The sequence below is a fragment of the Hemibagrus wyckioides genome, linkage group LG11, assembly GCF_019097595.1.
Source record: "Hemibagrus wyckioides isolate EC202008001 linkage group LG11, SWU_Hwy_1.0, whole genome shotgun sequence".
Lineage (NCBI taxonomy): Eukaryota > Metazoa > Chordata > Actinopteri > Siluriformes > Bagridae > Hemibagrus > Hemibagrus wyckioides.
In genome coordinates, this window is record NC_080720.1 from 33,653,884 (window position 1) to 33,678,351 (window position 24,468).

The 24,468-nt window shown below is 46.7% G+C and overlaps 4 protein-coding genes across 10 annotated transcripts in view; 3 read left to right on the forward strand and 1 right to left on the reverse strand.

Annotated features, from left to right (window-relative positions):
- The first annotated feature begins 243 nt into the window (after window positions 1-243).
- On the forward strand, window positions 244-13,695 carry atad5b (ATPase family AAA domain containing 5b). Of its 4 annotated transcripts, none has more exons than XM_058402270.1 (15): window positions 244-413; window positions 500-996; window positions 1,115-1,232; window positions 1,310-1,685; window positions 1,781-1,866; window positions 2,029-2,174; window positions 2,265-2,400; window positions 5,418-5,576; window positions 7,891-7,991; window positions 8,330-8,423; window positions 8,759-8,823; window positions 8,907-9,092; window positions 11,936-12,522; window positions 13,176-13,325; window positions 13,474-13,695. In XM_058402270.1, exons 1-15 carry the CDS (start codon window positions 398-400, stop codon window positions 13,550-13,552), a joined length of 2,796 nt encoding a protein of 931 aa, XP_058258253.1. In that variant the 5' UTR covers window positions 244-397; the 3' UTR covers window positions 13,553-13,695. The 4 variants fall into 4 exon arrangements, with proteins under 4 accessions (XP_058258253.1, XP_058258252.1, XP_058258254.1 ...); XM_058402269.1 differs by having other exon boundaries at window positions 5,415-5,576; window positions 13,474-13,694; XM_058402271.1 differs by having other exon boundaries at window positions 1,328-1,685; window positions 5,415-5,576; window positions 13,474-13,694.
- Window positions 13,696-13,703: 8 nt separating this feature from the next.
- On the reverse strand, window positions 13,704-16,562 carry tefm (transcription elongation factor, mitochondrial). Its single transcript, XM_058402313.1, has 4 exons — window positions 16,422-16,562; window positions 15,347-15,834; window positions 14,857-15,006; window positions 13,704-14,750 (listed from the first exon to the last, which is right to left on the reverse strand). The coding sequence occupies exons 1-4, from the start codon at window positions 16,462-16,464 to the stop codon at window positions 14,319-14,321; spliced, it is 1,113 nt and encodes a 370-aa protein (XP_058258296.1). The 5' UTR covers window positions 16,465-16,562; the 3' UTR covers window positions 13,704-14,318.
- A 3-nt stretch (window positions 16,563-16,565) lies between these two features.
- Window positions 16,566-23,070, forward strand: LOC131361284 (E3 ubiquitin-protein ligase RNF135). Its single transcript, XM_058402314.1, has 4 exons — window positions 16,566-17,003; window positions 21,866-22,021; window positions 22,156-22,261; window positions 22,407-23,070. Exons 1-4 carry the CDS (start codon window positions 16,698-16,700, stop codon window positions 22,928-22,930), a joined length of 1,092 nt encoding a protein of 363 aa, XP_058258297.1. The 5' UTR covers window positions 16,566-16,697; the 3' UTR covers window positions 22,931-23,070.
- Window positions 23,071-23,656: 586 nt separating this feature from the next.
- The window catches only part of rhot1b (ras homolog family member T1), a 14,239-nt gene continuing 13,427 nt past the window's right edge, over window positions 23,657-24,468 (forward strand). For all 4 annotated transcript variants that reach the window (XM_058402292.1, XM_058402293.1, XM_058402291.1 and 1 more), the window contains exon 1: window positions 23,657-23,812. In XM_058402292.1, coding sequence (XP_058258275.1) covers window positions 23,776-23,812 — 37 coding nt within the window. In that variant the 5' untranslated portion in view covers window positions 23,657-23,775. The remainder of the gene's footprint in view (window positions 23,813-24,468) is intronic.

The following is a 24,468-nucleotide window of genomic DNA, read 5'->3' on the forward strand; positions in this document are numbered from 1 at the left end:
TAAATAACGATGTGGTGACGTCACACCGATTTCGGAAGTAAAATTTCACGGTATTTTTTGTCACACTCACTGTAATGTCTTAAAGTACTTTAATTTTATAGGAATCTTTAGTTTTAGTTATGTTTAATTTTCTTGGATTATTTCGCTGTAGTGATTCTTTTTTTTTTATTCTCCTCCGTCTCTGTGTACAAAATGCGTCCTCACGTTACGGACGTCTTGACGTCATCACCCAGCCGTGTTGTGATTGGTCAGAACGACATGACCGCCTCAGGCGCGAATCCGCTAGCGTTACAAAACAAGACAGCAACTTTCGTTAAGAATACGTTAGGTATTAGGTTTATTTTGTTGTTTTTCCAAAGCACGATAAAAGTGATTTAAGTTACAAGATTTTCCAAAGATGTCGGTAAATGATGGTAAATTAACACACAGAATTAGCCTTGGATGCTAATAAATGTGACAGGAAGTAAGATGCTAATGTGTGTGTTTACTTTTTTTACAGTCAGGAAAATGAACTCGATTTCCTCCAGAAAGACTTCCTGTAACGAGAAATCACCTTCAGTCCAGTCTTCCTGCATCTCACCGACATTCACAGGTGTCAAAGCTGAGAAGATCCAGCTCCAGGAACAGACTAGTACTGAGAAACCAAAGATCAACAGACTGAAAAGAGCAAACAGGATCAGAAAGTCTGATCTTCTGTGGAGGGAGTGTCAGGTAATCAGACCTGACGTCACTGATGATGATGATGATGATGACAAATGTCCAAATCGAGGTCTCCTCCTCCACACGAAGACGCCTCTGGGACAAAATCAGCTTAAAGTGAAGTCTAGCACTTCGTGTCATCGGCGGTCATCCGTCCTCGGAGATGAAGCTGGAAGTCTGAGGAGTGGAGCACATGCAGGAAGAAGCTCTCTCTGTAGACATGAAGAGAGCGAGAGTGAAAACAACACTGCGGTTCATTCTTATTCCAGATCAACACCACCATCCCAGAGTCACCCAGTGAGCATGACCCCGAGTGTGTTATTCCAGGAAATAGAGTCAGAGTCCAGAACTGGACAGGGTTGAGGTGTGATGTCATCACACATTCTGATGTTTGGTTCCCTCTATATGGTTTCAGGGTTCGTCAGAGTTTTTTACAGATGCTCACACCCGAGAGGAGTTTCTGAAGCAGGTCCATGCTCAGAACCCACGCTTCCCGGTCAGACGCTTGGTCCAGACGCTCCTGAAGAGACTTGGTGAGTTTGCAGAAAATTTTATGGAAAGATTAAACACAAAGTTGCCAGTGATCAATGGTTTTGGTTCTTCTGTCAAGTTTCACACTTTCCCATAGGTGAAAATAAAATCTCCCCGGTTGTCACGGCAACCGGAAAGAGGAAACAGGAAGTGGAATCTCACAGCGATGGATGCCTTCGCAAACGCAGACGATCAATTCAGGGCGACTCTGTGACTGAAAATGTGTCAGAAGGTCATGTGAGCTCAGGACACGGAGCCATGAGCAGGAACAGACTGAGGAGAAAACCGGCACCTGTGCAGAACGCAGCCGTGGACGAGTCACATCAGGGTGAGAGACACGTGAGACACGACCATGATGTGGAAAATGACGATGACGTGCCCTGGACAGAGAAGTATCGTCCTCGCAGCTCTGAAGAAGTCGTCGGGAACTCTGCCTCAGTGAGGAAGCTCTACAGGTGAGTGGTGTAGGTGAGGATGATGATCACGTACACAAAACTACAACCACACTGCATCACTTTAGAATCTGGTTTCCTTGTTGCTGTGGTGACAGCTGGCTGAAGGAGTGGAGGATAAGAGCGGACGTGGAGGAGAGGAGGAAAAGACGAGAGGAGCATCGGATGAAGGAGAAGAGCGACGGTAACACTCACACACAAATACACACACCACAACCAACATCAGCTCAATACACAGAGATGAATAAGACGTGTGTGTGTGTGTATGTATGATGCTAATTGGAGGCCATACACATTAAGCTACATTAGCATCATAGCACCTGTCTGTGTCTGTGATCGTGTTCAGGGTCGTGGGATTGCGGGGATTTTGAAGGTGACCCGCTGATGGAGGAGTGTGAGGGTGAGCTGTGTAACACACTGCTGATCCACGGACCTACAGGAGCAGGAAAGAGTGCAGCCGTGTTCGCCTGTGCAGAACAGCTGGGCTTTAAAGTACACACACACACACACACACTGAGCTTATGTCAAATATGAGCTTTATATTTTAATCAACTTTGATGTAAGGTGTGTGTGTCTGTGAAGGTGTTGGAGGTGAACAGCTCGTCCCTGCGCTCCGGTCGGCTTGTCTTGTCTCAGCTCAGAGAGTCCACTCAGTCTCACCAGGTGGGGGCACCGCAGCACTGCGCTTCTCTCACACACACGCCTGCTGCAGCATCACGTGAGTTCACACGTTCATCACTACATCACTGTGTGTGTTTCATCACTACATCACTGTGTGTGTTTCATCACTACATCACTGTGTGTGTTTCATCACTACATCACTGTGTGTGTTTCATCACTACATCACTGTGTGTGTTTCATCACTACATCACTGTGTGTGTTTCATCACTACATCACTGTGTGTGTTTCATCACTACATCACCTCTTTATTCCTTCTTCTCTTTGTTTTCTGTCATTACCAAAAAACACACTTTCTTCAGCTGAAGTATTTTCTTATAAATGAATGAAACTTATACGGAACTGTGATGTGGAATTTTTAAGAAATACAAAAAATACTTCAATTAATCAAGTTAAAACGTTATTATTATTTAGTAGAGGCTGTGACTTCTAGGTTTTGATATTTGTTTTGGGGTTAATGTGCTAGCTCAGAGCTCTCACCGATCTGCCCTCTCACCGATTTACACTCTCACCGATTTACACTCTCACCGATCTGCCCTCTCACCGATCTGCCCTCTCACCGATTTACACTCTCACCGATCTGCCCTCTCACCGATCTGCCCTCTCACCGATCTGCCCTCTCACCGATCTACACTCTCACCGATTTACACTCTCACCGATCTGCCCTCTCACCGATCTGCCCTCTCACCGATCTGCCCTCTCACCGATCTGCCCTCTCACCGATTTACACTCTCACCGATTTACACTCTCACCGATCTGCCCTCTCACCGATCTGCCCTCTCACCGATCTGCCCTCTCACCGATCTGCCCTCTCACCGATTTACACTCTCACCGATCTGCCCTCTCACCGATCTGCCCTCTCACCGATCTGCCCTCTCACCGATCTACACTCTCACCGATTTACACTCTCACCGATCTGCCCTCTCACCGATTTACACTCTCACCGATCTGCCCTCTCACCGATCTGCCCTCTCACCGATCTGCCCTCTCACCGATCTACACTCTCACCGATCTGCCCTCTCACCGATCTACACTCTCACCGATCTGCCCTCTCACCGATCTGCCCTCTCACCGATCTGCCCTCTCACCGATCTACACTCTCACCGATCTGCCCTCTCACCGATCTGCCCTCTCACCGATCTGCCCTCTCACCGATCTGCCCTCTCACCGATCTACACTCTCACCGATTTACACTCTCACCGATCTGCCCTCTCACCGATCTGCCCTCTCACCGATCTGCCATCTCACCGATCTACACTCTCACCGATTTACACTCTCACCGATCTGCCCTCTCACCGATCTGCCCTCTCACCGATTTACACTCTCACCGATCTGCCCTCTCACCGATCTGCCCTCTCACCGATCTGCCCTCTCACCGATCTGCCCTCTCACCGATCTGCCCTCTCACCGATTTACACTCTCACCGATCTGCCCTCTCACCGATCCGCCCTCTCACCGATTTACACTCTCAGCGATCTACACTCTCACCGATTTGCACTCTCACTGATCTGCCCTCTCACCGATCTGCCCTCTCACCGATCTGCACTCTCACCGATTTGCACTCTCACTGATCTGCCCTCTCACCGATCTGCCCTCTCACCGATTTGCACTCTCACTGATCTGCCCTCTCACCGATCTACACTCTCACCGATTTACACTCTCACCGATCTGCCCTCTCACCGATTTACACTCTCACCGATCTGCCCTCTCACCGATCTGCCCTCTCACCGATTTGCACTCTCACTGATCTGCCCTCTCACCGATCTGCCCTCTCACCGATTTGCACTCTCACTGATCTGCCCTCTCACCGATCTGCCCTCTCACCGATCTACACTCTCACCGATTTACACTCTCACCGATCCGCCCTCTCACCGATTTACACTCTCACCGATCTGCCCTCTCACTGATCTGCCCTCTCACCGATCTGCCCTCTCACCGATCTGCCCTCTCACCGATCTGCCCTCTCACCGATCTACACTCTCACCGATTTACACTCTCACCGATCTGCCCTCTCACCGATCCGCCCTCTCACCGATTTACACTCTCACCGATCTGCCCTCTCACCGATCTGCCCTCTCACCGATCTGCCCTCTCACCGATCTACACTCTCACCGATTTACACTCTCACCGATCTGCCCTCTCACCGATCCGCCCTCTCACCGATTTACACTCTCACCGATCTACACTCTCACCGATTTGCACTCTCACCGATCTGCCCTCTCACCGATCTACACTCTCACCGATCTACACTCTCACTGATCTGCCCTCTCACCGATCTGCCCTCTCACCGATCTGCCCTCTCACCGATCTGCCCTCTCACCGATCTGCCCTCTCACTGATCTGCCCTCTCACCGATCTACCCTCTCACCTACCCAATAATCTGGCATATTTAAACCCTATGACCACTTCCAGTTTACTTCCTGCAAATATCTACACTACCAGTGAAAAGTTTGGACACCCCTTCTAATCCCATGGTCTTTCCTGATGTTTATTTCTCTCTACATTGTAAAACAATGCTGAAGGCGGCCGAAATCCACAATAACGTCCTTTGAACAGTTGATATTGAGATATGTCTGCTACTGATGCTCTGTAAAGCCTTCATAACGCCTCTAATCTGAGGTGCTGTTAATTGGTGATTTCTGAGGCTGGTGACTCTAAATGAACTTCTCCTCTGCAGCAGAGGTCAGTTTTGGTCTTGCTTTACTGGGATGGTCTTCATGTGAGCCGGTTTCATCATGGGGCTTGATGGGTTTTGCAAATGCACTTTTGACAATACTGTTCTTGCAAGAACTATTCCAGAACACCTGACCTTCGTGTCTTAAAATAACAACTGACTGGTTTTTGTTGTCATTACATATGGATTACTGAAGTCCATGTGTGTTATTGTATTGTTCTAGAATGTAGAAAATAAATCCCTAAACAAAAAACATTGAATTAAAAGGTGTGTCCAAACTTTTGACTGGTAGTGTACAAGCTTCCTGTCTCCTGAAAGTTGTCCTGTGAGACGGAGCTCTGAATCAGGAGTTAGAGTGAAATGTAAATGTTTTGTTTCAGAAGAAGCTCTACAGAGGTTTGTCTCCTCCAACAGAAGACCGTCAGGAGCTGCTTCCAGAAAGAGACGTGTCACTGCGCAGAAATCCCTCATGCTTACACACTATTTTATTAAACCTGGAACACACGTGAACAAACACTCTGAACTCCCTCAAGATACAAGAGGTGTGTGTGTGTGTGTGTGTGTGTGTGTGTGTGTGTATATATATATATATAATGTGTGTATATATATGTATGTATGTGTGTGTGTGGGTGGGTTTGTAGATTTGTGTTTGTGTGTGGGCTTGTGTGTGCAGGGTTTTCTTGTGTGTGTATGTGGGGGTTTGTGTGTGGGTTTTTTTTGTGTGTGCATGTGCATTTGTGTGTGTAAGTGTGGGTTTGTGTGTGTATATATGTGTCTGTGTGTGTAAGTGTGTGTTTGTGTGTCTGGGTTGTGTTTGTGTGTGCGCACATGGGTTTGTGTGTGTGTGTGTTAGTGTGTGTATATATGTGCCTGTGTGTGGGTTTGTATATGTGTGTTTGTGTGTGTGTGTAAGTGGGGGATTGTGTGTCTGGGTTTTGTGTATGTGTGTGTGCGCACACGTGGGTTTGTGTATATACATACACTACTCACAAAAAGTTAAGGATATTCGTCTTTCGGGTGAAATTTCAGGATGCACCTAAAATGCACTTTAACCTTTCCAGGTGAACTTAATTTGACCTTCTCTACACTTTTGAATGCACATGTCCAACTGTTCAGTGTTTCAGTACTTTCTGCAGAACTTGCTGTTCTCTAACAAGGTGCTTAATGGCAAAATTCACAACTGGTGTTTGATCCATGAATCCACCAATAAATTTTCTGGTTCAGTTAGAATTGGTATTTAAACAGTCCTCTTCATCATGCTGTTCACATTTTGACATCATGAGACCAAGACCACACCTAACAACTGATCAACAGAACCTCACCATTGTGAGGCTTCAAACAGGATGTTCTCAGAGGGAAGTGGCCACTGAGCTTAGAGTGTCACAGAGTGTCATCAGCAGGTTGTGACAGAGATACAGAGAGACTGGAAGAGTCAAGAAAGGAATAGAAGTGGACGTCCTTTGGCCACATCCCACGCTGATGACCACTTCATTGTGAACAGTGCCCTGAGGAACCGGATGATGAATGCCACTCAACTCCAGGCACATTTAAGGGAGGTGAGAGGAACCCAAGTGTCACGTCAGACCATTCCAAACCGTTTACATCAGGGTGGTCTGCATGCTAGACGACCTGCAAGGGTACCTGACCACACCACCAGGCACAGGCGTCAGGCCAGGGGGCATTTACGCTGGACGAGGGACCGGTGGGCCTCAGTGCTGTTCTCTGATGAAAGTCGATTCATGTTGAGCAGAAATGATGGCCGCCAACAATGTTGGAGACGTCAAGGAGAGCGCTATGCATCAGCCACTGTTGTGGTGGTGTTACAGTCTGGGCAGGTGTGTCCACTCAATACAGAACTGCCCTACATCTTGTGAATGGTACAGTGACAAGCCAATACTACCTGAATAACATCATTAATCCAGTCATTATGTCCCTGTATGAACAACACAGGCCTAATTTCATCTTCATGGACGACAATGCTCCAGCTCATCGAGGTCGCATCATTAGGGAACGGCTGCTGGAGGCTGGGGTACCTCAAATGGAGTGGCCTGCACTTTCTCCAGACCCGAATCCCATAGAAAACCTCTGTGATCAGCCGAGTCGCCGTGTAGAGGCTCGTAACCCTGCACCCCAGAACCCCAATGACCTGAGGGCTGCCCTTCAAGAAGAGTGGAATGCCATGCCTCAGCAGACAATAAGTCGACTCGTGAACAGCATGAGACGTCGTTGTCAAGCTGTAATTGATGGTCAAGGGCACATGACAGATTATTGAGACATTGAGATTTTTTGTTGTGGTATACCCACCACTGTTGTTGGCTTTTGTTTCAATAAATTGTTTGAGATGAGGAAATCACCACTGCAGCTTCTACTTAAATGCCCTACTTTCATGATATAATATCACTGTAGCGTGAACTTTTTACATTTTCTGTAAATTTCACCCAAAAGCCAAATATCCTTAACTTTTTTGTGAGTAGTTTGTGTGTGGGTTTGTGTATGTGGGGTTTTTGTGTGTGTTTGTGTGTGTAAGTGGGGGTTTGTGTGTCTGGGTTTTGTGTGTGTGTGCACACGTGGGTTTGTGTGTGTATATATATATCATTATATACATTATGTGTCTTTGTGTGTATGCATGGGTTTGTGTGTGGGTTTGTGTGTGGGGTGTGTGTGTGTGATTTATCTAAAATCAGTTATAATAGAAATAGCAATAGTGAACAAAAATATTGGCACCCTTTTGTGTTTCCTGTGGACAGAAACACTCAGTCTGTGAGCTCCTTTATTTTTTTTATCTCAGTTCAGAACGTCTTCTTTATTTCTGAAACTATTCCACATGAATATTTCTACATATGATGTGTTTTACAGCTGCTGATGAGGTCACACGTGTCGAGTCGGAGATGAAGAAAGACGATGCAGTGGACAAAAAGTGCAAGGCATCGCCAATATCACTCATACTGTTCGAGGAGGTGAGTTCTGTGCGCTGATTGGTCAAAAGGTGTTGATGAATTCTCTCTATCAGCAGCTCTGACCGTAGCGCAGGTTTATATCAGTGCACTCACTCTGATGCCTTACCATTTCCATAGCAACCGCTCCTTCACAGGGAACAGATTATTGGTTTAAAATCGAGTTTTCTCTAGTCTCCGGTCACCGCTCTGTAACAGTTTATAACTGCTGTAACACACTGTTATGGAAAAATAATGATGTTAATAACAAAGTAATAAAGTATAAAGTACAGTAGTATAGTGTATATAATATATAGTGTAGTTAATGTTGAACTCTGTCCTGATCTGTTTGCTCGCTGCAGGTGGACATCGTCTTCCAGGAGGACGTGGGGTTTCTCGCAGCTGTGAAGTCTTTAATGAGCACAACCAAGAGACCCATCATCCTGACCACCAACGGTCAGTTCCAGGGCTTTCTGTAAATCTGTTACATATAGAATAAAATAGCCTTACTGTCACTGAGTTCATCTCTCTTTGCATTTTACACTAATACACGATATTGCCAAAAGTATTGGGACACCCCTCCAGATCATTGAGTTCAGGTGTTGTTTTTCAGGGGTTGGGCTCGGCCCCTTAGTTCCAGTGAAAGGAACTCTTAATGCTTCAGCTTCATACCAAGACATTTTGGACAATTTCATGTTCTTTGTGGGAACATTTTTTTTTTATTTCAAATCCAAACATTTATAAAGAGGTGTAACTGAGAGAGTGAGAGTGTTTTTCTACACGTGTTACAGATCCGTCGTTTGGAGAGTCATTTGAGGGACGTTTTCAAGAAGTTCATTTCAAAACACCTGCAACGGTAAAAACAATCACTGACCACGTCAATACACCAGAGAGAGAAAGTAGGCATTACGTTATGGTGTGTGTGTGTGTGTGTGTAAGGAGAGTGTTGTGAGCTACCTGCAGTGTGTGTGTGTGGTACACGGGGTGAAGCCCGACCCGGAGCACATCCGCTTCATGCTACAGGAACATAACGGAGATGTGAGGGGGAGTGTGTTGGAGCTGGAGCTGTGGGCAAGAAGTGGAGCTGGAAACACACACCACCATCTACACAACAGAGCACTGAGTGTGAGTGTTATAAACACACACACACACACACCACCATCTACACAACAGAGCACTGAGTGTGAGTGTTATAAACACACACACACCACCATCTACACAACAGAGCACTGAGTGTTATAAACACACACACACACACACACACCACCATCTACACAACAGAGCACTGAGTGTTATAAACACACACACACACACACACACCACCATCTACACAACAGAGCACTGAGTGTGAGTGTTATAAACACACACACACACACACCACCATCTACACAACAGAGCACTGAGTGTTATAAACACACACACACACACACACCACCATCTACACAACAGAGCACTGAGTGTGAGTGTTATAAACACACACACACACACACACCACCATCTACACAACAGAGCACTGAGTGTTATAAACACACACACACACCACCATCTACACAACAGAGCACTGAGTGTTATAAACACACACACACACACACACCACCATCTACACAACAGAGCACTGAGTGTGAGTGTTATAAACACACACACACACCATCTACACAACAGAGCACTGAGTGTTATAAACACACACACCACCATCTACACAACAGAGCACTGAGTGTTATAAACACACACACACCATCTACACAACAGAGCACTGAGTGTTATAAACACACACACACACACACACACACACACCACCATCTACACAAGAGTGTGAGTGTGAGTGTTATAAACACACACACACACACCACCATCTACACAACAGAGCACTGAGTGTGAGTGTTATAAACACACACACACACACACCACCATCTACACAACAGAGCACTGAGTGTTATAAACACACACACACACACACACACACCACCATCTACACAACAGAGCACTGAGTGTTATAAACACACACACACACACACCACCATCTACACAACAGAGCACTGAGTGTGAGTGTTATAAACACACACACACACACACCACCATCTACACAACAGAGCACTGAGTGTGAGTGTTATAAACACACACACACACACACCACCATCTACACAACAGAGCACTGAGTGTTATAAACACACACACACACACACACCACCATCTACACAACAGAGCACTGAGTGTTATAAACATACACACACACACACCACCATCTACACAACAGAGCACTGAGTGTGAGTGTTATAAACACACACACACACACACACCACCATCTACACAACAGAGCACTGAGTGTGAGTGTTATAAACACACACACACACACCACCATCTACACAACAGAGCACTGAGTGTGAGTGTTATAAACACACACACACACACACACCACCATCTACACAACAGAGCACTGAGTGTTATAAACACACACACACACACACACCACCATCTACACAACAGAGTGTGAGTGTGAGTGTTATAAACACACACACACACACACCACCATCTACACAACAGAGCACTGAGTGTTATAAACACACACACACACACACCACCATCTACACAACAGAGCACTGAGTGTGAGTGTTATAAACACACACACACACACCATCTACACAACAGAGCACTGAGTGTTATAAACACACACACACACCACCATCTACACAAGAGTGTGAGTGTGAGTGTTATAAACACACACACACACCATCTACACAACAGAGCACTGAGTGTTATAAACACACACACACACACACACACACACCACCATCTACACAAGAGTGTGAGTGTGAGTGTTATAAACACACACACACACACACACCACCATCTACACAACAGAGCACTGAGTGTGAGTGTTATAAACACACACACACACACACCACCATCTACACAACAGAGCACTGAGTGTTATAAACACACACACACACACCACCATCTACACAACAGAGCACTGAGTGTTATAAACACACACACACACACCACCATCTACACAACAGAGCACTGAGTGTTATAAACACACACACACACACACACACACACACCACCATCTACACAACAGAGCACTGAGTGTTATAAACACACACACCACCATCTACACAACTGAGTGTGAGTGTTATAAACATACACACACACACACACACCACCATCTACACAACAGAGCACTGAGTGTTATAAACACACACACACACCACCATCTACACAACAGAGTGTGAGTGTGAGTGTTATAAACACACACACACACCACCATCTACACAACAGAGTGTGAGTGTGAGTGTTATAAACACACACACACACCACCATCTACACAACAGAGTGTGAGTGTTATAAACACACACACACACCACCATCTACACAACAGTGTGAGTGTGAGTGTTATAAACACACACACACACCACCATCTACACAACAGAGCACTGAGTGTTATAAACACACACACACACACACACCACCATCTACACAACTGAGTGTGAGTGTTATAAACACACACACACACACCACCATCTACACAACAGAGTGTGAGTGTGAGTGTTATAAACACACACACACACACACACCACCATCTACACAACAGAGTGTGAGTGTGAGTGTTATAAACACACACACACACACACACACCACCATCTACACAACAGAGTGTGAGTGTGAGTGTTATAAACACACACACCACCATCTACACAACAGAGTGTGAGTGTGAGTGTTATAAACACACACACACACCACCATCTACACAACAGAGTGTGAGTGTTATAAACACACACACACACACACACCACCATCTACACAAGAGTGAGTGTTATAAACACACACACACACACCACCATCTACACAACAGAGTGCGAGTGTTATATACAGACACAGACACACACACACAAACTCACACTTATATATATATATATATATATATGTGTGTGTGTGTGTGTGTGTGTGTGTGTGTGTGTGTGTTACAGTGTAGGTCCTACGCCGAACTGGAAATCAGCGGCAGTTTGGATGTACTGGTGGAGAGCTGGAGAAAAGGGCGGAGCCTGTTCTACTCAAACCTGGACCTTCTTTTAGCCACACCCACTGTTGAAAAAGCAGATCAGAGCACCATTGATGAGAAGACGAATCCTGCGAGGTTTCAGAACCAAATGAATAAAGACACGACTCCGCCCGACTCGAGGAAACCTTCTGGACTGAAGGTTAAGATGAATTCTGCACTGCAGCTGGACAGACTGAAACACACTGACCAATCAGCAGGTTTCTCAGAGGTGGAGACTCTGGCACGCTTTTTGGACACCGTGTCTTTCGCAGACTCCTGTCTTTCCCGGCAGCCATGTTGTAAATCTGGACCTCTGGGAGCCACGATGGCCGACGGTTTGCTGGACGAGCCGAGAGAAGACGAGGAGGTGGAGAAGAAGACACTCAGTTTGGAGAGATGTTATGAGATCCTGGCAGTGGTGGAGGCTTTGGGGTTCCTCAGGTGCAGGATGGAGGTGTGTCCGGCGGAGCGAGCAGATCGGGACGTGAGGAGAGGAGATGAAACACGGAAAATACGGTTTGGCTTTATTTTATTCAACATCAATATCAGTCAGAAAGTTCTGGAAGAATATAACTAGCACTAGCCTCCTGTTGTAAAATTAACTGATTAGCAATTCTTTCCTGAGTTAACTAGCTGATTAGTGGTAGCCTCCTTCGATAACTACCTGATTAGCGATAGCTTCTTTCAATAACTAGCTGATTAGCAATAGCCTCCTATGGTAACTAGCCAATTAGCAATAATTTCCTGCGATAATTAGATCATTAGCAATAACCTCCTGTGGTAACTAGCTGATAAGTGATAGCCCCCTGAGGTAACTAGCTGATTAGCGATAATTTCCTGCAATTATTAGCTGATTAGTGATAGTCTCCTTCGATAACTAGCTGATTAGCGATAGCCCCCTGAGGTAACTAGCTGATTAGTGATAGCCTTCTGTGGTAACCAGCTGATTAGCGATAGCCTCCTGTGGTAACTAGCTGACTAGCGATAGCCTCCTGTGGCAGTAAAAATGGCTGCCTAATGAAACACTTTTCTAGCCCTGTGAAAAACCCACACAGAATCACATGAAGCTAACTGTTTCTGGGGCTAAAACTTTATTTATTACAGATTAAACTTTATATCTCAGCACATGGCTAACGCAGTGTGATGCTAACATTGTCCTGTTGTTTCAGTGAACAGAAGTGTGCTGAAGTGGCACACAGAGTGCTGTGCAGTGAAGCGTTCCGGTGTCACGGTGATCAGACGGCCGTACTGACCGATTATCTGCCCTGTCTGCGCTTTATCTGCAGAGAGCAGCGCGTCCAGCAGCGGCCCAAACTCAGGTAGTGTTTACTCACACACACAGGAAAGAGTGATGCCGCTGTGAAACGTCATACACATGTTTTAACACACGCACGAGTCACGCTGCAGCAGGTAACGGGTCACTGGTCACTTTACTGACATTTTATTTGTTTGTGTTTTTGCGGACAGAATTTCACACTACCTCAGGGACATCGGACTGCGTCTCCCTAAAAACGTCCTCGACCTGTTAGCATCTCCGCTACGCTAATGTGTATAAGGTTTACCTTCCACACACACACAGACACACACTGCAGTTTACAGTCCACTAAAAGTGTGTACCCTGTCTGCTTCTAAACGTGAATAATAAACCAAAATGTTTTTGTTTTTTTTATAAAGTTTATATTTTTATTCCGTATTCAATGAGTGTTTATATTTGTTATTTTTTAATAAACAATTTAATAAATATATATTTATAGAACACGTGTAAATGGCCCTGAATGACCTGACCTTTTATTTTTTTAAAGATTAAACACGAGCCAATCAGAGCACAGTGGGTGTGGCTATGACAGTTAACTCCTCCTTTTCATCACTGGAATGAAAATGAGATCTTTACTAACTCAATCTAAACTGATTTATATACTATAAATTATTATTTATAATAATAAAAAATAATAATTATTATCGTTATTATTTTTTTATTATTATTATTGAGTAGCACCACCGGAGTATTTGGTTGTGAGAATATCTTGGCAGCCCGTGGCCTAATCTCTAATAATTCCCACTCCTGTATCATTGCTTACGAAGTGAAATAAACAGTCTGGAGTCTCGCTGGTCGTACAGACGGATGTAGAAAGTTGTTTATTGTAGAAAAATGAGTCGTCTTGGTGATGATCCTCCACTGGTCCAGGTTCAGGCCGTGATATTTACTGTGGAAAGTACGCTAGTGTGGACACTTTAAATCAGGTCCATTTGAGAGAGCATGGAGACACATTCCTTAACTATCTTCTCAAAACACACACACACTCTCCTGTAGCTCAGTGTGAGGCTGTGAGCAGCTCGTAGAATGCGACGGCCTGCAGCAGAGCGTCACACATCTCCTGTCCTTTGTTTCTGCTGCTGAAGTGGAACGCTCCGCTGTAGCGCACCAGCAGCTCGTTTGGGAAGATCACACGTGGTATCTTCTTCATCGCCGACTCCGCCATCATCTTCCTCACCACCTCGGCGCCACTGGTGCGACTCTCGCCGACGATCAGGCCGAAGTGTCTCCCGACGGCCGTGCGCATCATGTTGAGGACGTTGGGCGGCGCCCCGGCATCTCTCCTACCGCTGAGCAGAGCGAACAGCATGGCCTCCACCGTGCGCAGGTGAACCACGACTGGGAACAGCGCCGTGTTCTGCACCGACACGCTCGGCTTCTCCACCACGTAGAAATCCGCCACAGGAAGGTTCGACACCACGCCACAGATCTGGGGGGAAATATTTGACTTTAAAAACATGGAATAATGCAACATTGCACATGCCATGTTGGTTTATAACAAATGACCAACATCAGTGTTATTATTTATAGCTTACATCATCCAGATAACCGGACGCCATGTAGGTGCCCTTCATGAAGCTGTGACAATCCTCCTGCTGCCAGTCCAACACCGTCATCGCCCGGTCCATGTGTGTCCACGCTATTCTGTTCGTCCCGCACACAATGGACACGATGGAGGTGGCGTCCTGCACATAATGGTGAAGACCAATCAAATGTCTGTTTAATAAGAATGTAGTGATATTACATATCCACATTATCTCATTATATCACCGTTTACAGAACTTGGACCACTAAGTCAGAAACCGAGAGAGTTCAGAGAAGGACGTGTGATGAAAATATTCCATACTGACCACCAACCCACCCCCCGAACTTGTACATTCTCTCTTAAGGATTTTACTTCCTGTTCCAGATACAGTTTTCTGTAGAGTAGGAACTATAGGGGGCAGAACTTGATTTATTCAATAACTGACTACCAGGCGAACAATCTGATGTAATTAAACGTCCAGTCTCGTGCTGCTCTCTCACCTCTAACAGTGCCTTGTCCACTTCAGGCCTGATGAACTTGGCCAGATGAATCTTCCCCTTCCTCTTCTCCTTCTTCTCTCTGGGACAGAGGATGGAGTTAAATGCCACGACAGCGCTCTTGTGCTTTAACAGCGGCACATTCACGACGCTCTCCAGATCCTTAAAGGGTCCGTTCCTGACCCGGTACTCAATGATGTTGGCCGATTTCCGTCCCCGGAGCATTTTGACGGCGGCGAGCTCAGACTCGGAGCCTGTGTTGAGGAGCTGCAGGATGGTGTCTCTCTGCTCCGGGGTGTACAGCGAGTCCAGCGTGGGATCAGTCACATCATCGTGGTGTCCGCACTGAGGTTCTGCAGGTTCAAGATGCAGAACGTTGAGGTTCAGGTCCGTGGCAGGGATCCGAGCCCTCCAGCAGTAGGTGCACTGCAGGAAGCGGGGCCAGAACTCGGGCAGTGGATTCAGGTGACGATGCAGCAGCCGGTGGCGTCCTGTCAAGAAGTTTAAACTGATTCTATTAAACAGAACCTCATGACTGGACACACAGCAGGTAATTATTGGGCAGGTTCTGTGAAGGTGTGTAGATCAATAACTTGTATTTCTAACCACATACATATATATATATATTCAACTAAACTAGTTCAAGTTCTCAAAAAAAAAGTTGACAAAGTCCAGTTTCAATCTTTTTCCATTTGTGACAATTGGATGAGTTTAGTTTCTCCTGTGATCTCTGACCAGTCAGTGAATCTGATTAAACCCACAAACCCCATCATCACGTGACTCGAGTCTGCGGTGTGCCGCACAATCCCTGACCCCTCATTTACACGCGGTGTGTGTGTGTGTGCAGAAGACATGTACTTACATACACACACAGAATCATCAAGCATCGTTTAGTGTGTAATATAATGAACCCACGTGTTGTCTTTGCGTTTTATACAGAGGATAAATAAATGTGACGTGTGACACGTGTTTAATGTTCATGTCATATCCGCGGAAATAAACATCACTCCACATCACAATTATCAAATTCCACTGATTTGTTGCTCGCTGTTGTGTTTGATCTTTTCTTTCACTTTACCTGCAAGGACAGCGGAGGTCAGGAGCCGTCTCGCGACCCACATTCTCAATTAATCACTTAATTAATCCTCATCTTTGTTTATTTTGCTGGAAGAGTAAACCAACCGCCGCCGCAGAGCTGTGTCCTCAAGTCCGTCAGAATTTACAGTCCGGAGAGGAAACATGAGTCACGTGTAATTAGTTCCTCACTTCAACAGTCCCGCGTCATCGGATCTGAAACTTTCACTTTCGATTCTCAGTAAAGCTTAAACTTCTTAAACTTACTTAAACTTCTCCGATGATGATGGCGTCGTATAAAGACATCGTGAGGTTTATAGCCAATCACCTGAAATGTCCGATTTGTTTCGAGATCTTCACAGAGCCGGTCACTCTGGCGTGCGGACACAGTTACTGCCTCCGGTGCATTAAAGACTATTTTAAGCAGAATTCGAAGAGAGTCTGTCCTGAGTGTCGAGCTGAGCTCAAGACAGACTACAAACTCCACAAAAATGTCACCATCAGAGCCATTCTGGAGTTACAGCAGGCGGGGGGTCGGGAGATGTGGGACAGGGTCCTGGCCGGAAGTGAGGAAGAGTTCACTCAGGTGAGCTTCATGTTCAGTAACTGACCTGAAACGCAGTAGTCAGACATTTCTAAGTCATTTTTGCGAACAAATCTGTACGAGTTATAGTTTTATAATTATAAAGATCAGATTTTTTAAAAATAGATATTAAAATGTTAATCCTTTAAAGATGTTAAAGCTGCAGTAGGGGCAGTGTTGGTGTTAAAGCTGCAGTAGGGGGCAGTGTTGGTGTAACAGGTGCAGTAGGGGGCAGTGTTGGTGTTAAAGCTGCAGTAGGGGCAGTGTTGGTGTTAAAGCTGCAGTAGGGGGCAGTGTTGGTGTTAAAGCTGCAGTAGGGGGCAGTGTTGCTGTTAAAGCTGCAGTAGGGGGCAGTGTTGGTGTTAAAGCTGCAGTAGGGGGCAGTGTTGGTGTTAAAGCTGCAGTAGGGGGCAGTGTTGGTGTAACAGGTGCAGTAGGGGGCAGTGTTGGTGTAACAGGTGCAGTAGGGGGCAGTGTTGGTGTAACAGGTGCAGTAGGGGGCAGTGTTGGTGTTAAAGCTGCAGTAGAGGGCAGTGTTGGTGTTAAAGCTGCAGTAGGGGGCAGTGTTGGTGTTAAAGCTGCAGTAGGGGGCAGTGTTGGTGTTAAAGCTGCAGTAGGGGGCAGTGTTGGTGTTAAAGCTGCAGTAGGGGGCAGTGTTGGTGTTAAAGCTGCAGTAGAGGGCAGTGTTGGTGTTAAAGCTGCAGTAGGGGGCAGTGTTGGTGTTAAAGCTGCAGTAGGGGGCAGTGTTGGTGTTAAAGCTGCAGTAGGGGGCAGTGTTGGTGTTAAAGCTGCAGTAGGGGGCAGTGTTGGTGTTAAAGCTGCAGTAGGGGGCAGTGTTGGTGTTAAAGCTGCAGTAGGGGGCAGTGTTGGTGTAACAGGTGCAGTAGGGGGCAGTGTTGGTGTTAAAGCTGCAGTAGGGGGCAGTGTTGGTGTTAAAGCTGCAGTAGGGGGCAGTGTTGGTGTTAAAGCTGCAGTAGGGGGCAGTGTTGGTGTTAAAGCTGCAGTAGGGGGCAGTGTTGGTGTTAAAGCTGCAGTAGGGGGCAGTGTTGGTGTAACAGGTGCAGTAGAGGGCAGTGTTGGTGTTAAAGCTGCAGTAGAGGGCAGTGTTGGTGTTAAAGCTGCAGTAGGGGGCAGTGTTGGTGTTAAAGCTGCAGTAGGGGGCAGTGTTGGTGTTAAAGCTGCAGTAGGGGGCAGTGTTGGTGTTAAAGCTGCAGTAGGGGGCAGTGTTGGTGTTAAAGCTGCAGTAGGGGGCAGTGTTGGTGTAACAGGTGCAGTAGGGGGCAGTGTTGATGTTAAAGCTGCAGTAGAGGGCAGTGTTGGTGTTAAAGCTGCAGTAGAGGGCAGTGTTGGTGTTAAAGCTGCAGTAGAGGGCAGTGTTGGTGTTAAAGCTGCAGTAGGGGGCAGTGTTGGTGTTAAAGCTGCAGTAGGGGGCAGTGTTGGTGTAACAGGTGCAGTAGGGGGCAGTGTTGGTGTTAAAGCTGCAGTAGAGGGCAGTGTTGGTGTAACAGGTGCAGTAGGGGGCAGTGTTGGTGTTAAAGCTGCAGTAGGGGGCAGTGTTGGTGTTAAAGCTGCAGTAGGGGCAGTGTTGGTGTTAAAGCTGCAGTAGGGGGCAGTGTTGGTGTTAAAGCTGCAGTAGGGGGCAGTGTTGGTGTTAAAGCTGCAGTAGGGGGCAGTGTTGGTGTTAAAGCTGCAGTAGGGGGCAGTGTTGGTGTTAAAGCTGCAGTAGGGGGCAGTGTTGGTGTTAAAGCTGCAGTAGAGGGCAGTGTTGGTGTTAAAGCTGCAGTAGGGGGCAGTGTTGGTGTTAAAGCTGCAGTAGGGGGCAGTGTTGGTGTTAAAGCTGCAGTAGGGGGCAGTGTTGGTGTTAAAGCTGCAGTAGGGGGCAGTGTTGGTGTTAAAGCTGCAGTAGGGGGCAGTGTTGGTGTTAAAGCTGCAGTAGGGGCAGTGTTGGTGTTAAAGCTGCAGTAGGGGGCAGTGTTGGTGTTAAAGCTGCAGTAGGGGGCAGTGTTGGTGTAACAGGTGCAGTAGGGGGCAGTGTTGGTGTTAAAGCTGCAGTAGAGGGCAGTGTTGGTGTTAAAGCTGCAGTAGGGGGCAGTGTTGGTGTTAAAGCTGCAGTAGGGGGCAGTGTTGGTGTTAAAGCTGCAGTAGGGGGCAGTGTTGGTGTTAAAGCTGCAGTAGGGGGCAGTGTTGGTGTTAAAGCTGCAGTAGGGGGCAGTGGTGGTGGTAAAGCTGCAGTAGGGGGCAGTGGTGGTGTTAAAGCTGCAGTAGGGGGCAGTGTTGGTGTTAAAGCTGCAGTAGGGGGCAGTGTTGGTGGTAAGGCTGCAGTGGGGGGCAGTGTTGGTGTTAAAGCTGCAGTAGGGGGCAGTGTTGGTGTTAAAGCTGCAGTAGGGGGCAGTGTTGGTGTTAAAGCTGCAGTAGGGGGCAGTGTTGGTGTTAAAGCTGCAGTAGGGGCAGTGTTGGTGTTAAAGCTGCAGTAGAGGGCAGTGTTGGTGTTAAAGCTGCAGTAGGGGGCAGTGTTGGTGTTAAAGCTGCAGTAGGGGCAGTGTTGGTGTTAAAGCTGCAGTAGGGGGCAGTGTTGGTGTTAAAGCTGCAGTAGGGGGCAGTGTTGGTGTTAAAGCTGCAGTAGGGGCAGTGTTGGTGTTAAAGCTGCAGTAGGGGGCAGTGTTGGTGTTAAAGCTGCAGTAGAGGGCAGTGTTGGTGTTAAAGCTGCAGTAGAGGGCAGTGTTGGTGTTAAAGCTGCAGTAGGGGGCAGTGTTGGTGTTAAAGCTGCAGTAGGGGCAGTGTTGGTGTAACAGGTGCAGTAGGGGGCAGTGTTGGTGTAACAGGTGCAGTAGGGGGCAGTGTTGGTGTTAAAGCTGCAGTAGGGGGCAGTGTTGGTGTTAAAGCTGCAGTAGGGGGCAGTGTTGGTGTTAAAGCTGCAGTAGGGGGCAGTGTTGGTGTTAAAGCTGCAGTAGAGGGCAGTGTTGGTGTTAAAGCTGCAGTAGAGGGCAGTGTTGGTGTTAAAGCTGCAGTAGAGGGCAGTGTTGGTGTTAAAGCTGCAGTAGGGGGCAGTGTTGGTGTTAAAGCTGCAGTAGGGGGCAGTGTTGGTGTTAAAGCTGCAGTAGGGGGCAGTGTTGGTGTTAAAGCTGCAGTAGAGGGCAGTGTTGGTGTTAAAGCTGCAGTAGGGGCAGTGTTGGTGTAACAGCTGCAGTAGAGGGCAGTGTTGGTGTTAAAGCTGCAGTAGGGGGCAGTGTTGGTGTTAAAGCTGCAGTAGGGGGCAGTGTTGGTGTTAAAGCTGCAGTAGAGGGCAGTGTTGGTGTTAAAGCTGCAGTAGAGGGCAGTGTTGGTGTTAAAGCTGCAGTAGGGGGCAGTGTTGGTGTTAAAGCTGCAGTAGGGGCAGTGTTGGTGTTAAAGCTGCAGTAGGGGGCAGTGTTGGTGTTAAAGCTGCAGTAGGGGGCAGTGTTGGTGTTAAAGCTGCAGTAGAGGGCAGTGTTGGTGTTAAAGCTGCAGTAGAGGGCAGTGTTGGTGTAACAGGTGCAGTAGGGGGCAGTGTTGGTGTTAAAGCTGCAGTAGGGGCAGTGTTGGTGTTAAAGCTGCAGTAGGGGGCAGTGTTGGTGTAACAGGTGCAGTAGGGGGCAGTGTTGGTGTTAAAGCTGCAGTAGGGGGCAGTGTTGGTGTTAAAGCTGCAGTAGAGGGCAGTGTTGGTGTTAAAGCTGCAGTAGAGGGCAGTGTTGGTGTTAAAGCTGCAGTAGGGGGCAGTGTTGGTGTTAAAGCTGCAGTAGAGGGCAGTGTTGGTGTTAAAGCTGCAGTAGAGGGCAGTGTTGGTGTTAAAGCTGCAGTAGGGGGCAGTGTTGGTGTTAAAGCTGCAGTAGGGGGCAGTGTTGGTGTTAAAGCTGCAGTAGGGGGCAGTGTTGGTGTAACAGGTGCAGTAGGGGGCAGTGTTGGTGTTAAAGCTGCAGTAGGGGGCAGTGTTGGTGTTAAAGCTGCAGTAGAGGGCAGTGTTGGTGTAACAGGTGCAGTAGAGGGCAGTGTTGGTGTTAAAGCTGCAGTAGAGGGCAGTGTTGGTGTTAAAGCTGCAGTAGAGGGCAGTGTTGGTGTTAAAGCTGCAGTAGGGGGCAGTGTTGGTGTTAAAGCTGCAGTAGAGGGCAGTGTTGGTGTTAAAGCTGCAGTAGAGGGCAGTGTTGGTGTTAAAGCTGCAGTAGGGGGCAGTGTTGGTGTTAAAGCTGCAGTAGGGGGCAGTGTTGGTGTTAAAGCTGCAGTAGGGGGCAGTGTTGGTGTAACAGGTGCAGTAGGGGGCAGTGTTGGTGTTAAAGCTGCAGTAGGGGGCAGTGTTGGTGTTAAAGCTGCAGTAGAGGGCAGTGTTGGTGTAAAAGCTGCAGTAGGGGGCAGTGTTGGTGTTAAAGCTGCAGTAGGGGGCAGTGTTGGTGTTAAAGCTGCAGTAGGGGGCAGTGTTGGTGTAACAGGTGCAGTAGGGGGCAGTGTTGGTGTAACAGGTGCAGTAGGGGGCAGTGTTGGTGTTAAAGCTGCAGTAGGGGGCAGTGTTGGTGTAACAGGTGCAGTAGGGGGCAGTGTTGGTGTAACAGGTGCAGTAGGGGGCAGTGTTGGTGTTAAAGCTGCAGTAGAGGGCAGTGTTGGTGTTAAAGCTGCAGTAGGGGGCAGTGTTGGTGTAACAGGTGCAGTAGGGGGCAGTGTTGGTGTTAAAGCTGCAGTAGGGGGCAGTGTTGGTGTAACAGGTGCAGTAGGGGGCAGTGTTGGTGTAACAGGTGCAGTAGAGGGCAGTGTTGGTGTTAAAGCTGCAGTACAGAAAGAACACTTTACAGGAAGGTCAGTGTGGTTCTGCATTTACACAAAGCATAAAGGTGTCTTCAGCTCTTCTATGTTCCATACAGGATGGGAGCTGTTTGATCAGAAACAGTAGCAGGACTTATCAGTCATCGTCATCATCAGCAGCAGAGGGGTCGAGTTCCTCACTGGACTGCGAAGAAGGACATCAGGATGCTGCTAAGAATGACTCAAGTCTTCCATCAGTCCCTCAGAACGATGAGGTATGTTAAAGGAACAGTTTGTTGAAAAATGGAAGGTTATTGCTATATCATCATTCCTTACACCCACCTACAGCTGTGAATGATCACACCATGAGCTTCCTCACTCTGGGTGTCACACTCTGGTTCATTTTCAGGTTATTATAAACTCACAGTCTGTTTCAGAGGAGAACAAAGGGAGTGTGTCAAAAGATCCAGACTCTCTCAGAGGGTTCTCTGATGATGGAACATCTGCAGCTGCAGGTAAGTGAGCAGTCAGAAAAATAGTGTAAATATATTACTTATTGCACCTTTAATGTCAGCTCCTATACTTTCTCTCTTAGCCAGTAGAGCAGAATAAACACTCACATATCAGCTTTAATATCAGCTCCTTCTTTTCCACTCACAGGTCTTAGTGCTGAGTTCGTCTCACTGTCCTTCTTGCCCCAGAAGGGTCACAGGCGTTTGGTTTTCTACTCTCAGAGGATTGAGGTGAGGTCTTCCATGACTCTGAGGAATCATTCAGACCGCTTCGAGGCGTGTCAGTGGATGGCGGAGCAGGAGTTCACCACGGGGAGGTTCTACTGGGATGTAGAGACGAGCGCGTGCAGTGGCTGGGCGGCTGGAGTGGCCTACACTCACCTGGGAAAAGACGAGCAGCTCGGGAGGAGTAAATCTTCCTGGTGTATTGAGTGGAGCAGCAGCAGGTTCAGCGCCTGGCACAACGGCTCCGAGACGCCCCTGAAACACAGACACCCGAGCAGACTCCGAGTCCTGCTGGACAGGGACGCTGGACATCTCTCCTTCAGGAGTGGAGAGGATGGAGAAGCTGAGCTGTACGATGTTCAGGTGGAGTTTGAGGCTGCGGTTAGTCCTGTGTTCTGGCTGTTTGGGACAAAACCTGGAAACGCCCTGTCCTTCCCCAGACCCTGAGTCCACTCTCACGCCGAGGATGGAAAATAACACAAAACTATGTGTTGGTTGTTGTACTGTTTATATACTGTATATATATATATATATATGTAATGTTGACCAAGGATTATTTATCAAATAAATAGTGATTGTAGTGCATGAAAATAATACATTAAACATTCTAACTACAGGCCTGATTGCTAGCTATTTATTTATTTATTTATTTATTTATTTATTCATTCATTCATTCATTCATTCATTCATTCATTCATTCATTCATTCATTCATTTATTTAGTGCAATTTTGGCTGTTTGGACCAATATATTTGTTTTGTTTTTTTTGTATTTTTTAATCAAATGGATACATTTTTATTAAATACTTAAAGAATTATAATTAATTATTTTTTAATTAAGAAAATGTTTTTATTTTATTTTAGGATGGCTTAAACAACTAAAATCCGAATACTTTTGATGAAATGTGAATGACAGCTCGGCTGTCCAATCATCAGTCTCGACGTGGTGACGTAAGCGCATACGTATGCACGCAATGTTCAAAAAATCCGGAAAAACATTACCCGGCGTGCGAACGAAAAAAAATCCGGCGATGTTTCACAACATTTATTGCAGAATCAGATTTATGTGTCATTTCCAGAAATAAATACAATCTAATAATGTTAATAATAATAATAATAATAATAATAATATATATTTATATATGTACTCTGAAAATATTTGTATAAAGAGGTTGGATTTAAATTTCCTCGCCTCTGTGGATATTTTGGCTCCTGCGCATGCGTGATATCTGAGCAGTGATAATAGCCTGAGAGTCAGAGAGACTCCGCTATCTGAGATTAGAAATTAGGAAAGATGAGGAAAGACGTGCGGATTTTACTCCTCGGAGAGCGTGAGTCTTCTCTTTCTGTCTTTTAGAACCTGACCCACTGAAATAGAATCGACCTACTTTACTGAACACTGCAGCCATCACATAAAATTCCTCTTCTGGACATATATAGAAGCTCTAGAAGGTCAGACATACAGTAATAGCCGGGGTTATTACGCTTTATAACACTTATTACGCAGTGCACAGGGCTGAAGGGGATGTCATAGCCTCAGGTTTGAAAGCACTTGACATAATGGCATAATGTCACGTGCCTCAGTCTGTACATCATTTATGTCCATCATGACACTGTGAGAATAATCCTCCTGGTGCTGGAGATCTAGCAAAGCAAGCTGGAGTCCAGGGTGTGGGTCAGGAGGAGAGGAGCTCTGAATGATTTATGAGTAGTGCTGGACAGAAAATCTCTCTGGCTCTCTCACTCACAAGTCTCTCACATCCTGGACCTCCGGCAGACTTCTACGATTTCCCTGTATTTAGCTCCATCCATCCATCTTTTCCTCAACCCTGACCAGATCTCCTGCTGATGAGAAGCATCACCACTACACGATGCTACCACCACCACCACCACCAGGGCGTCTAGGCTGTGGTCATGTCAGAATCTCTGGCTGCGAACGTCAGCGATTTTAACCAAACAAACCCATAATGAACTGTTTAACTAACCC

Coding starts and splice junctions, on each gene's coding strand:
- atad5b (XM_058402269.1), top strand. Junction 1,867..2,028: donor GATGAAGGAGAAGAGCGACG/GTAACACTCACA, acceptor GATCGTGTTCAG/GGTCGTGGGATTGCGGGGAT. Junction 5,577..7,890: donor ACTCCCTCAAGATACAAGAG/GTGTGTGTGTGT, acceptor TGTGTTTTACAG/CTGCTGATGAGGTCACACGT.
- tefm (XM_058402313.1), bottom strand. CDS start 16,464: ATGTGGGTCGCGAGACGGCTCCTGACCTCCGCTGTCCTTGCAG. Junction 15,835..16,421: donor GACCTCCGCTGTCCTTGCAG/GTAAAGTGAAAG, acceptor ACTTCTTGACAG/GACGCCACCGGCTGCTGCAT. Junction 14,751..14,856: donor CGTCCGGTTATCTGGATGAT/GTAAGCTATAAA, acceptor ATTTCCCCCCAG/ATCTGTGGCGTGGTGTCGAA.
- LOC131361284 (XM_058402314.1), top strand. CDS start 16,698: ATGATGATGGCGTCGTATAAAGACATCGTGAGGTTTATAGCCAATCAC. Junction 22,022..22,155: donor CAGTCCCTCAGAACGATGAG/GTATGTTAAAGG, acceptor GTTCATTTTCAG/GTTATTATAAACTCACAGTC. Junction 22,262..22,406: donor TGGAACATCTGCAGCTGCAG/GTAAGTGAGCAG, acceptor TTCCACTCACAG/GTCTTAGTGCTGAGTTCGTC.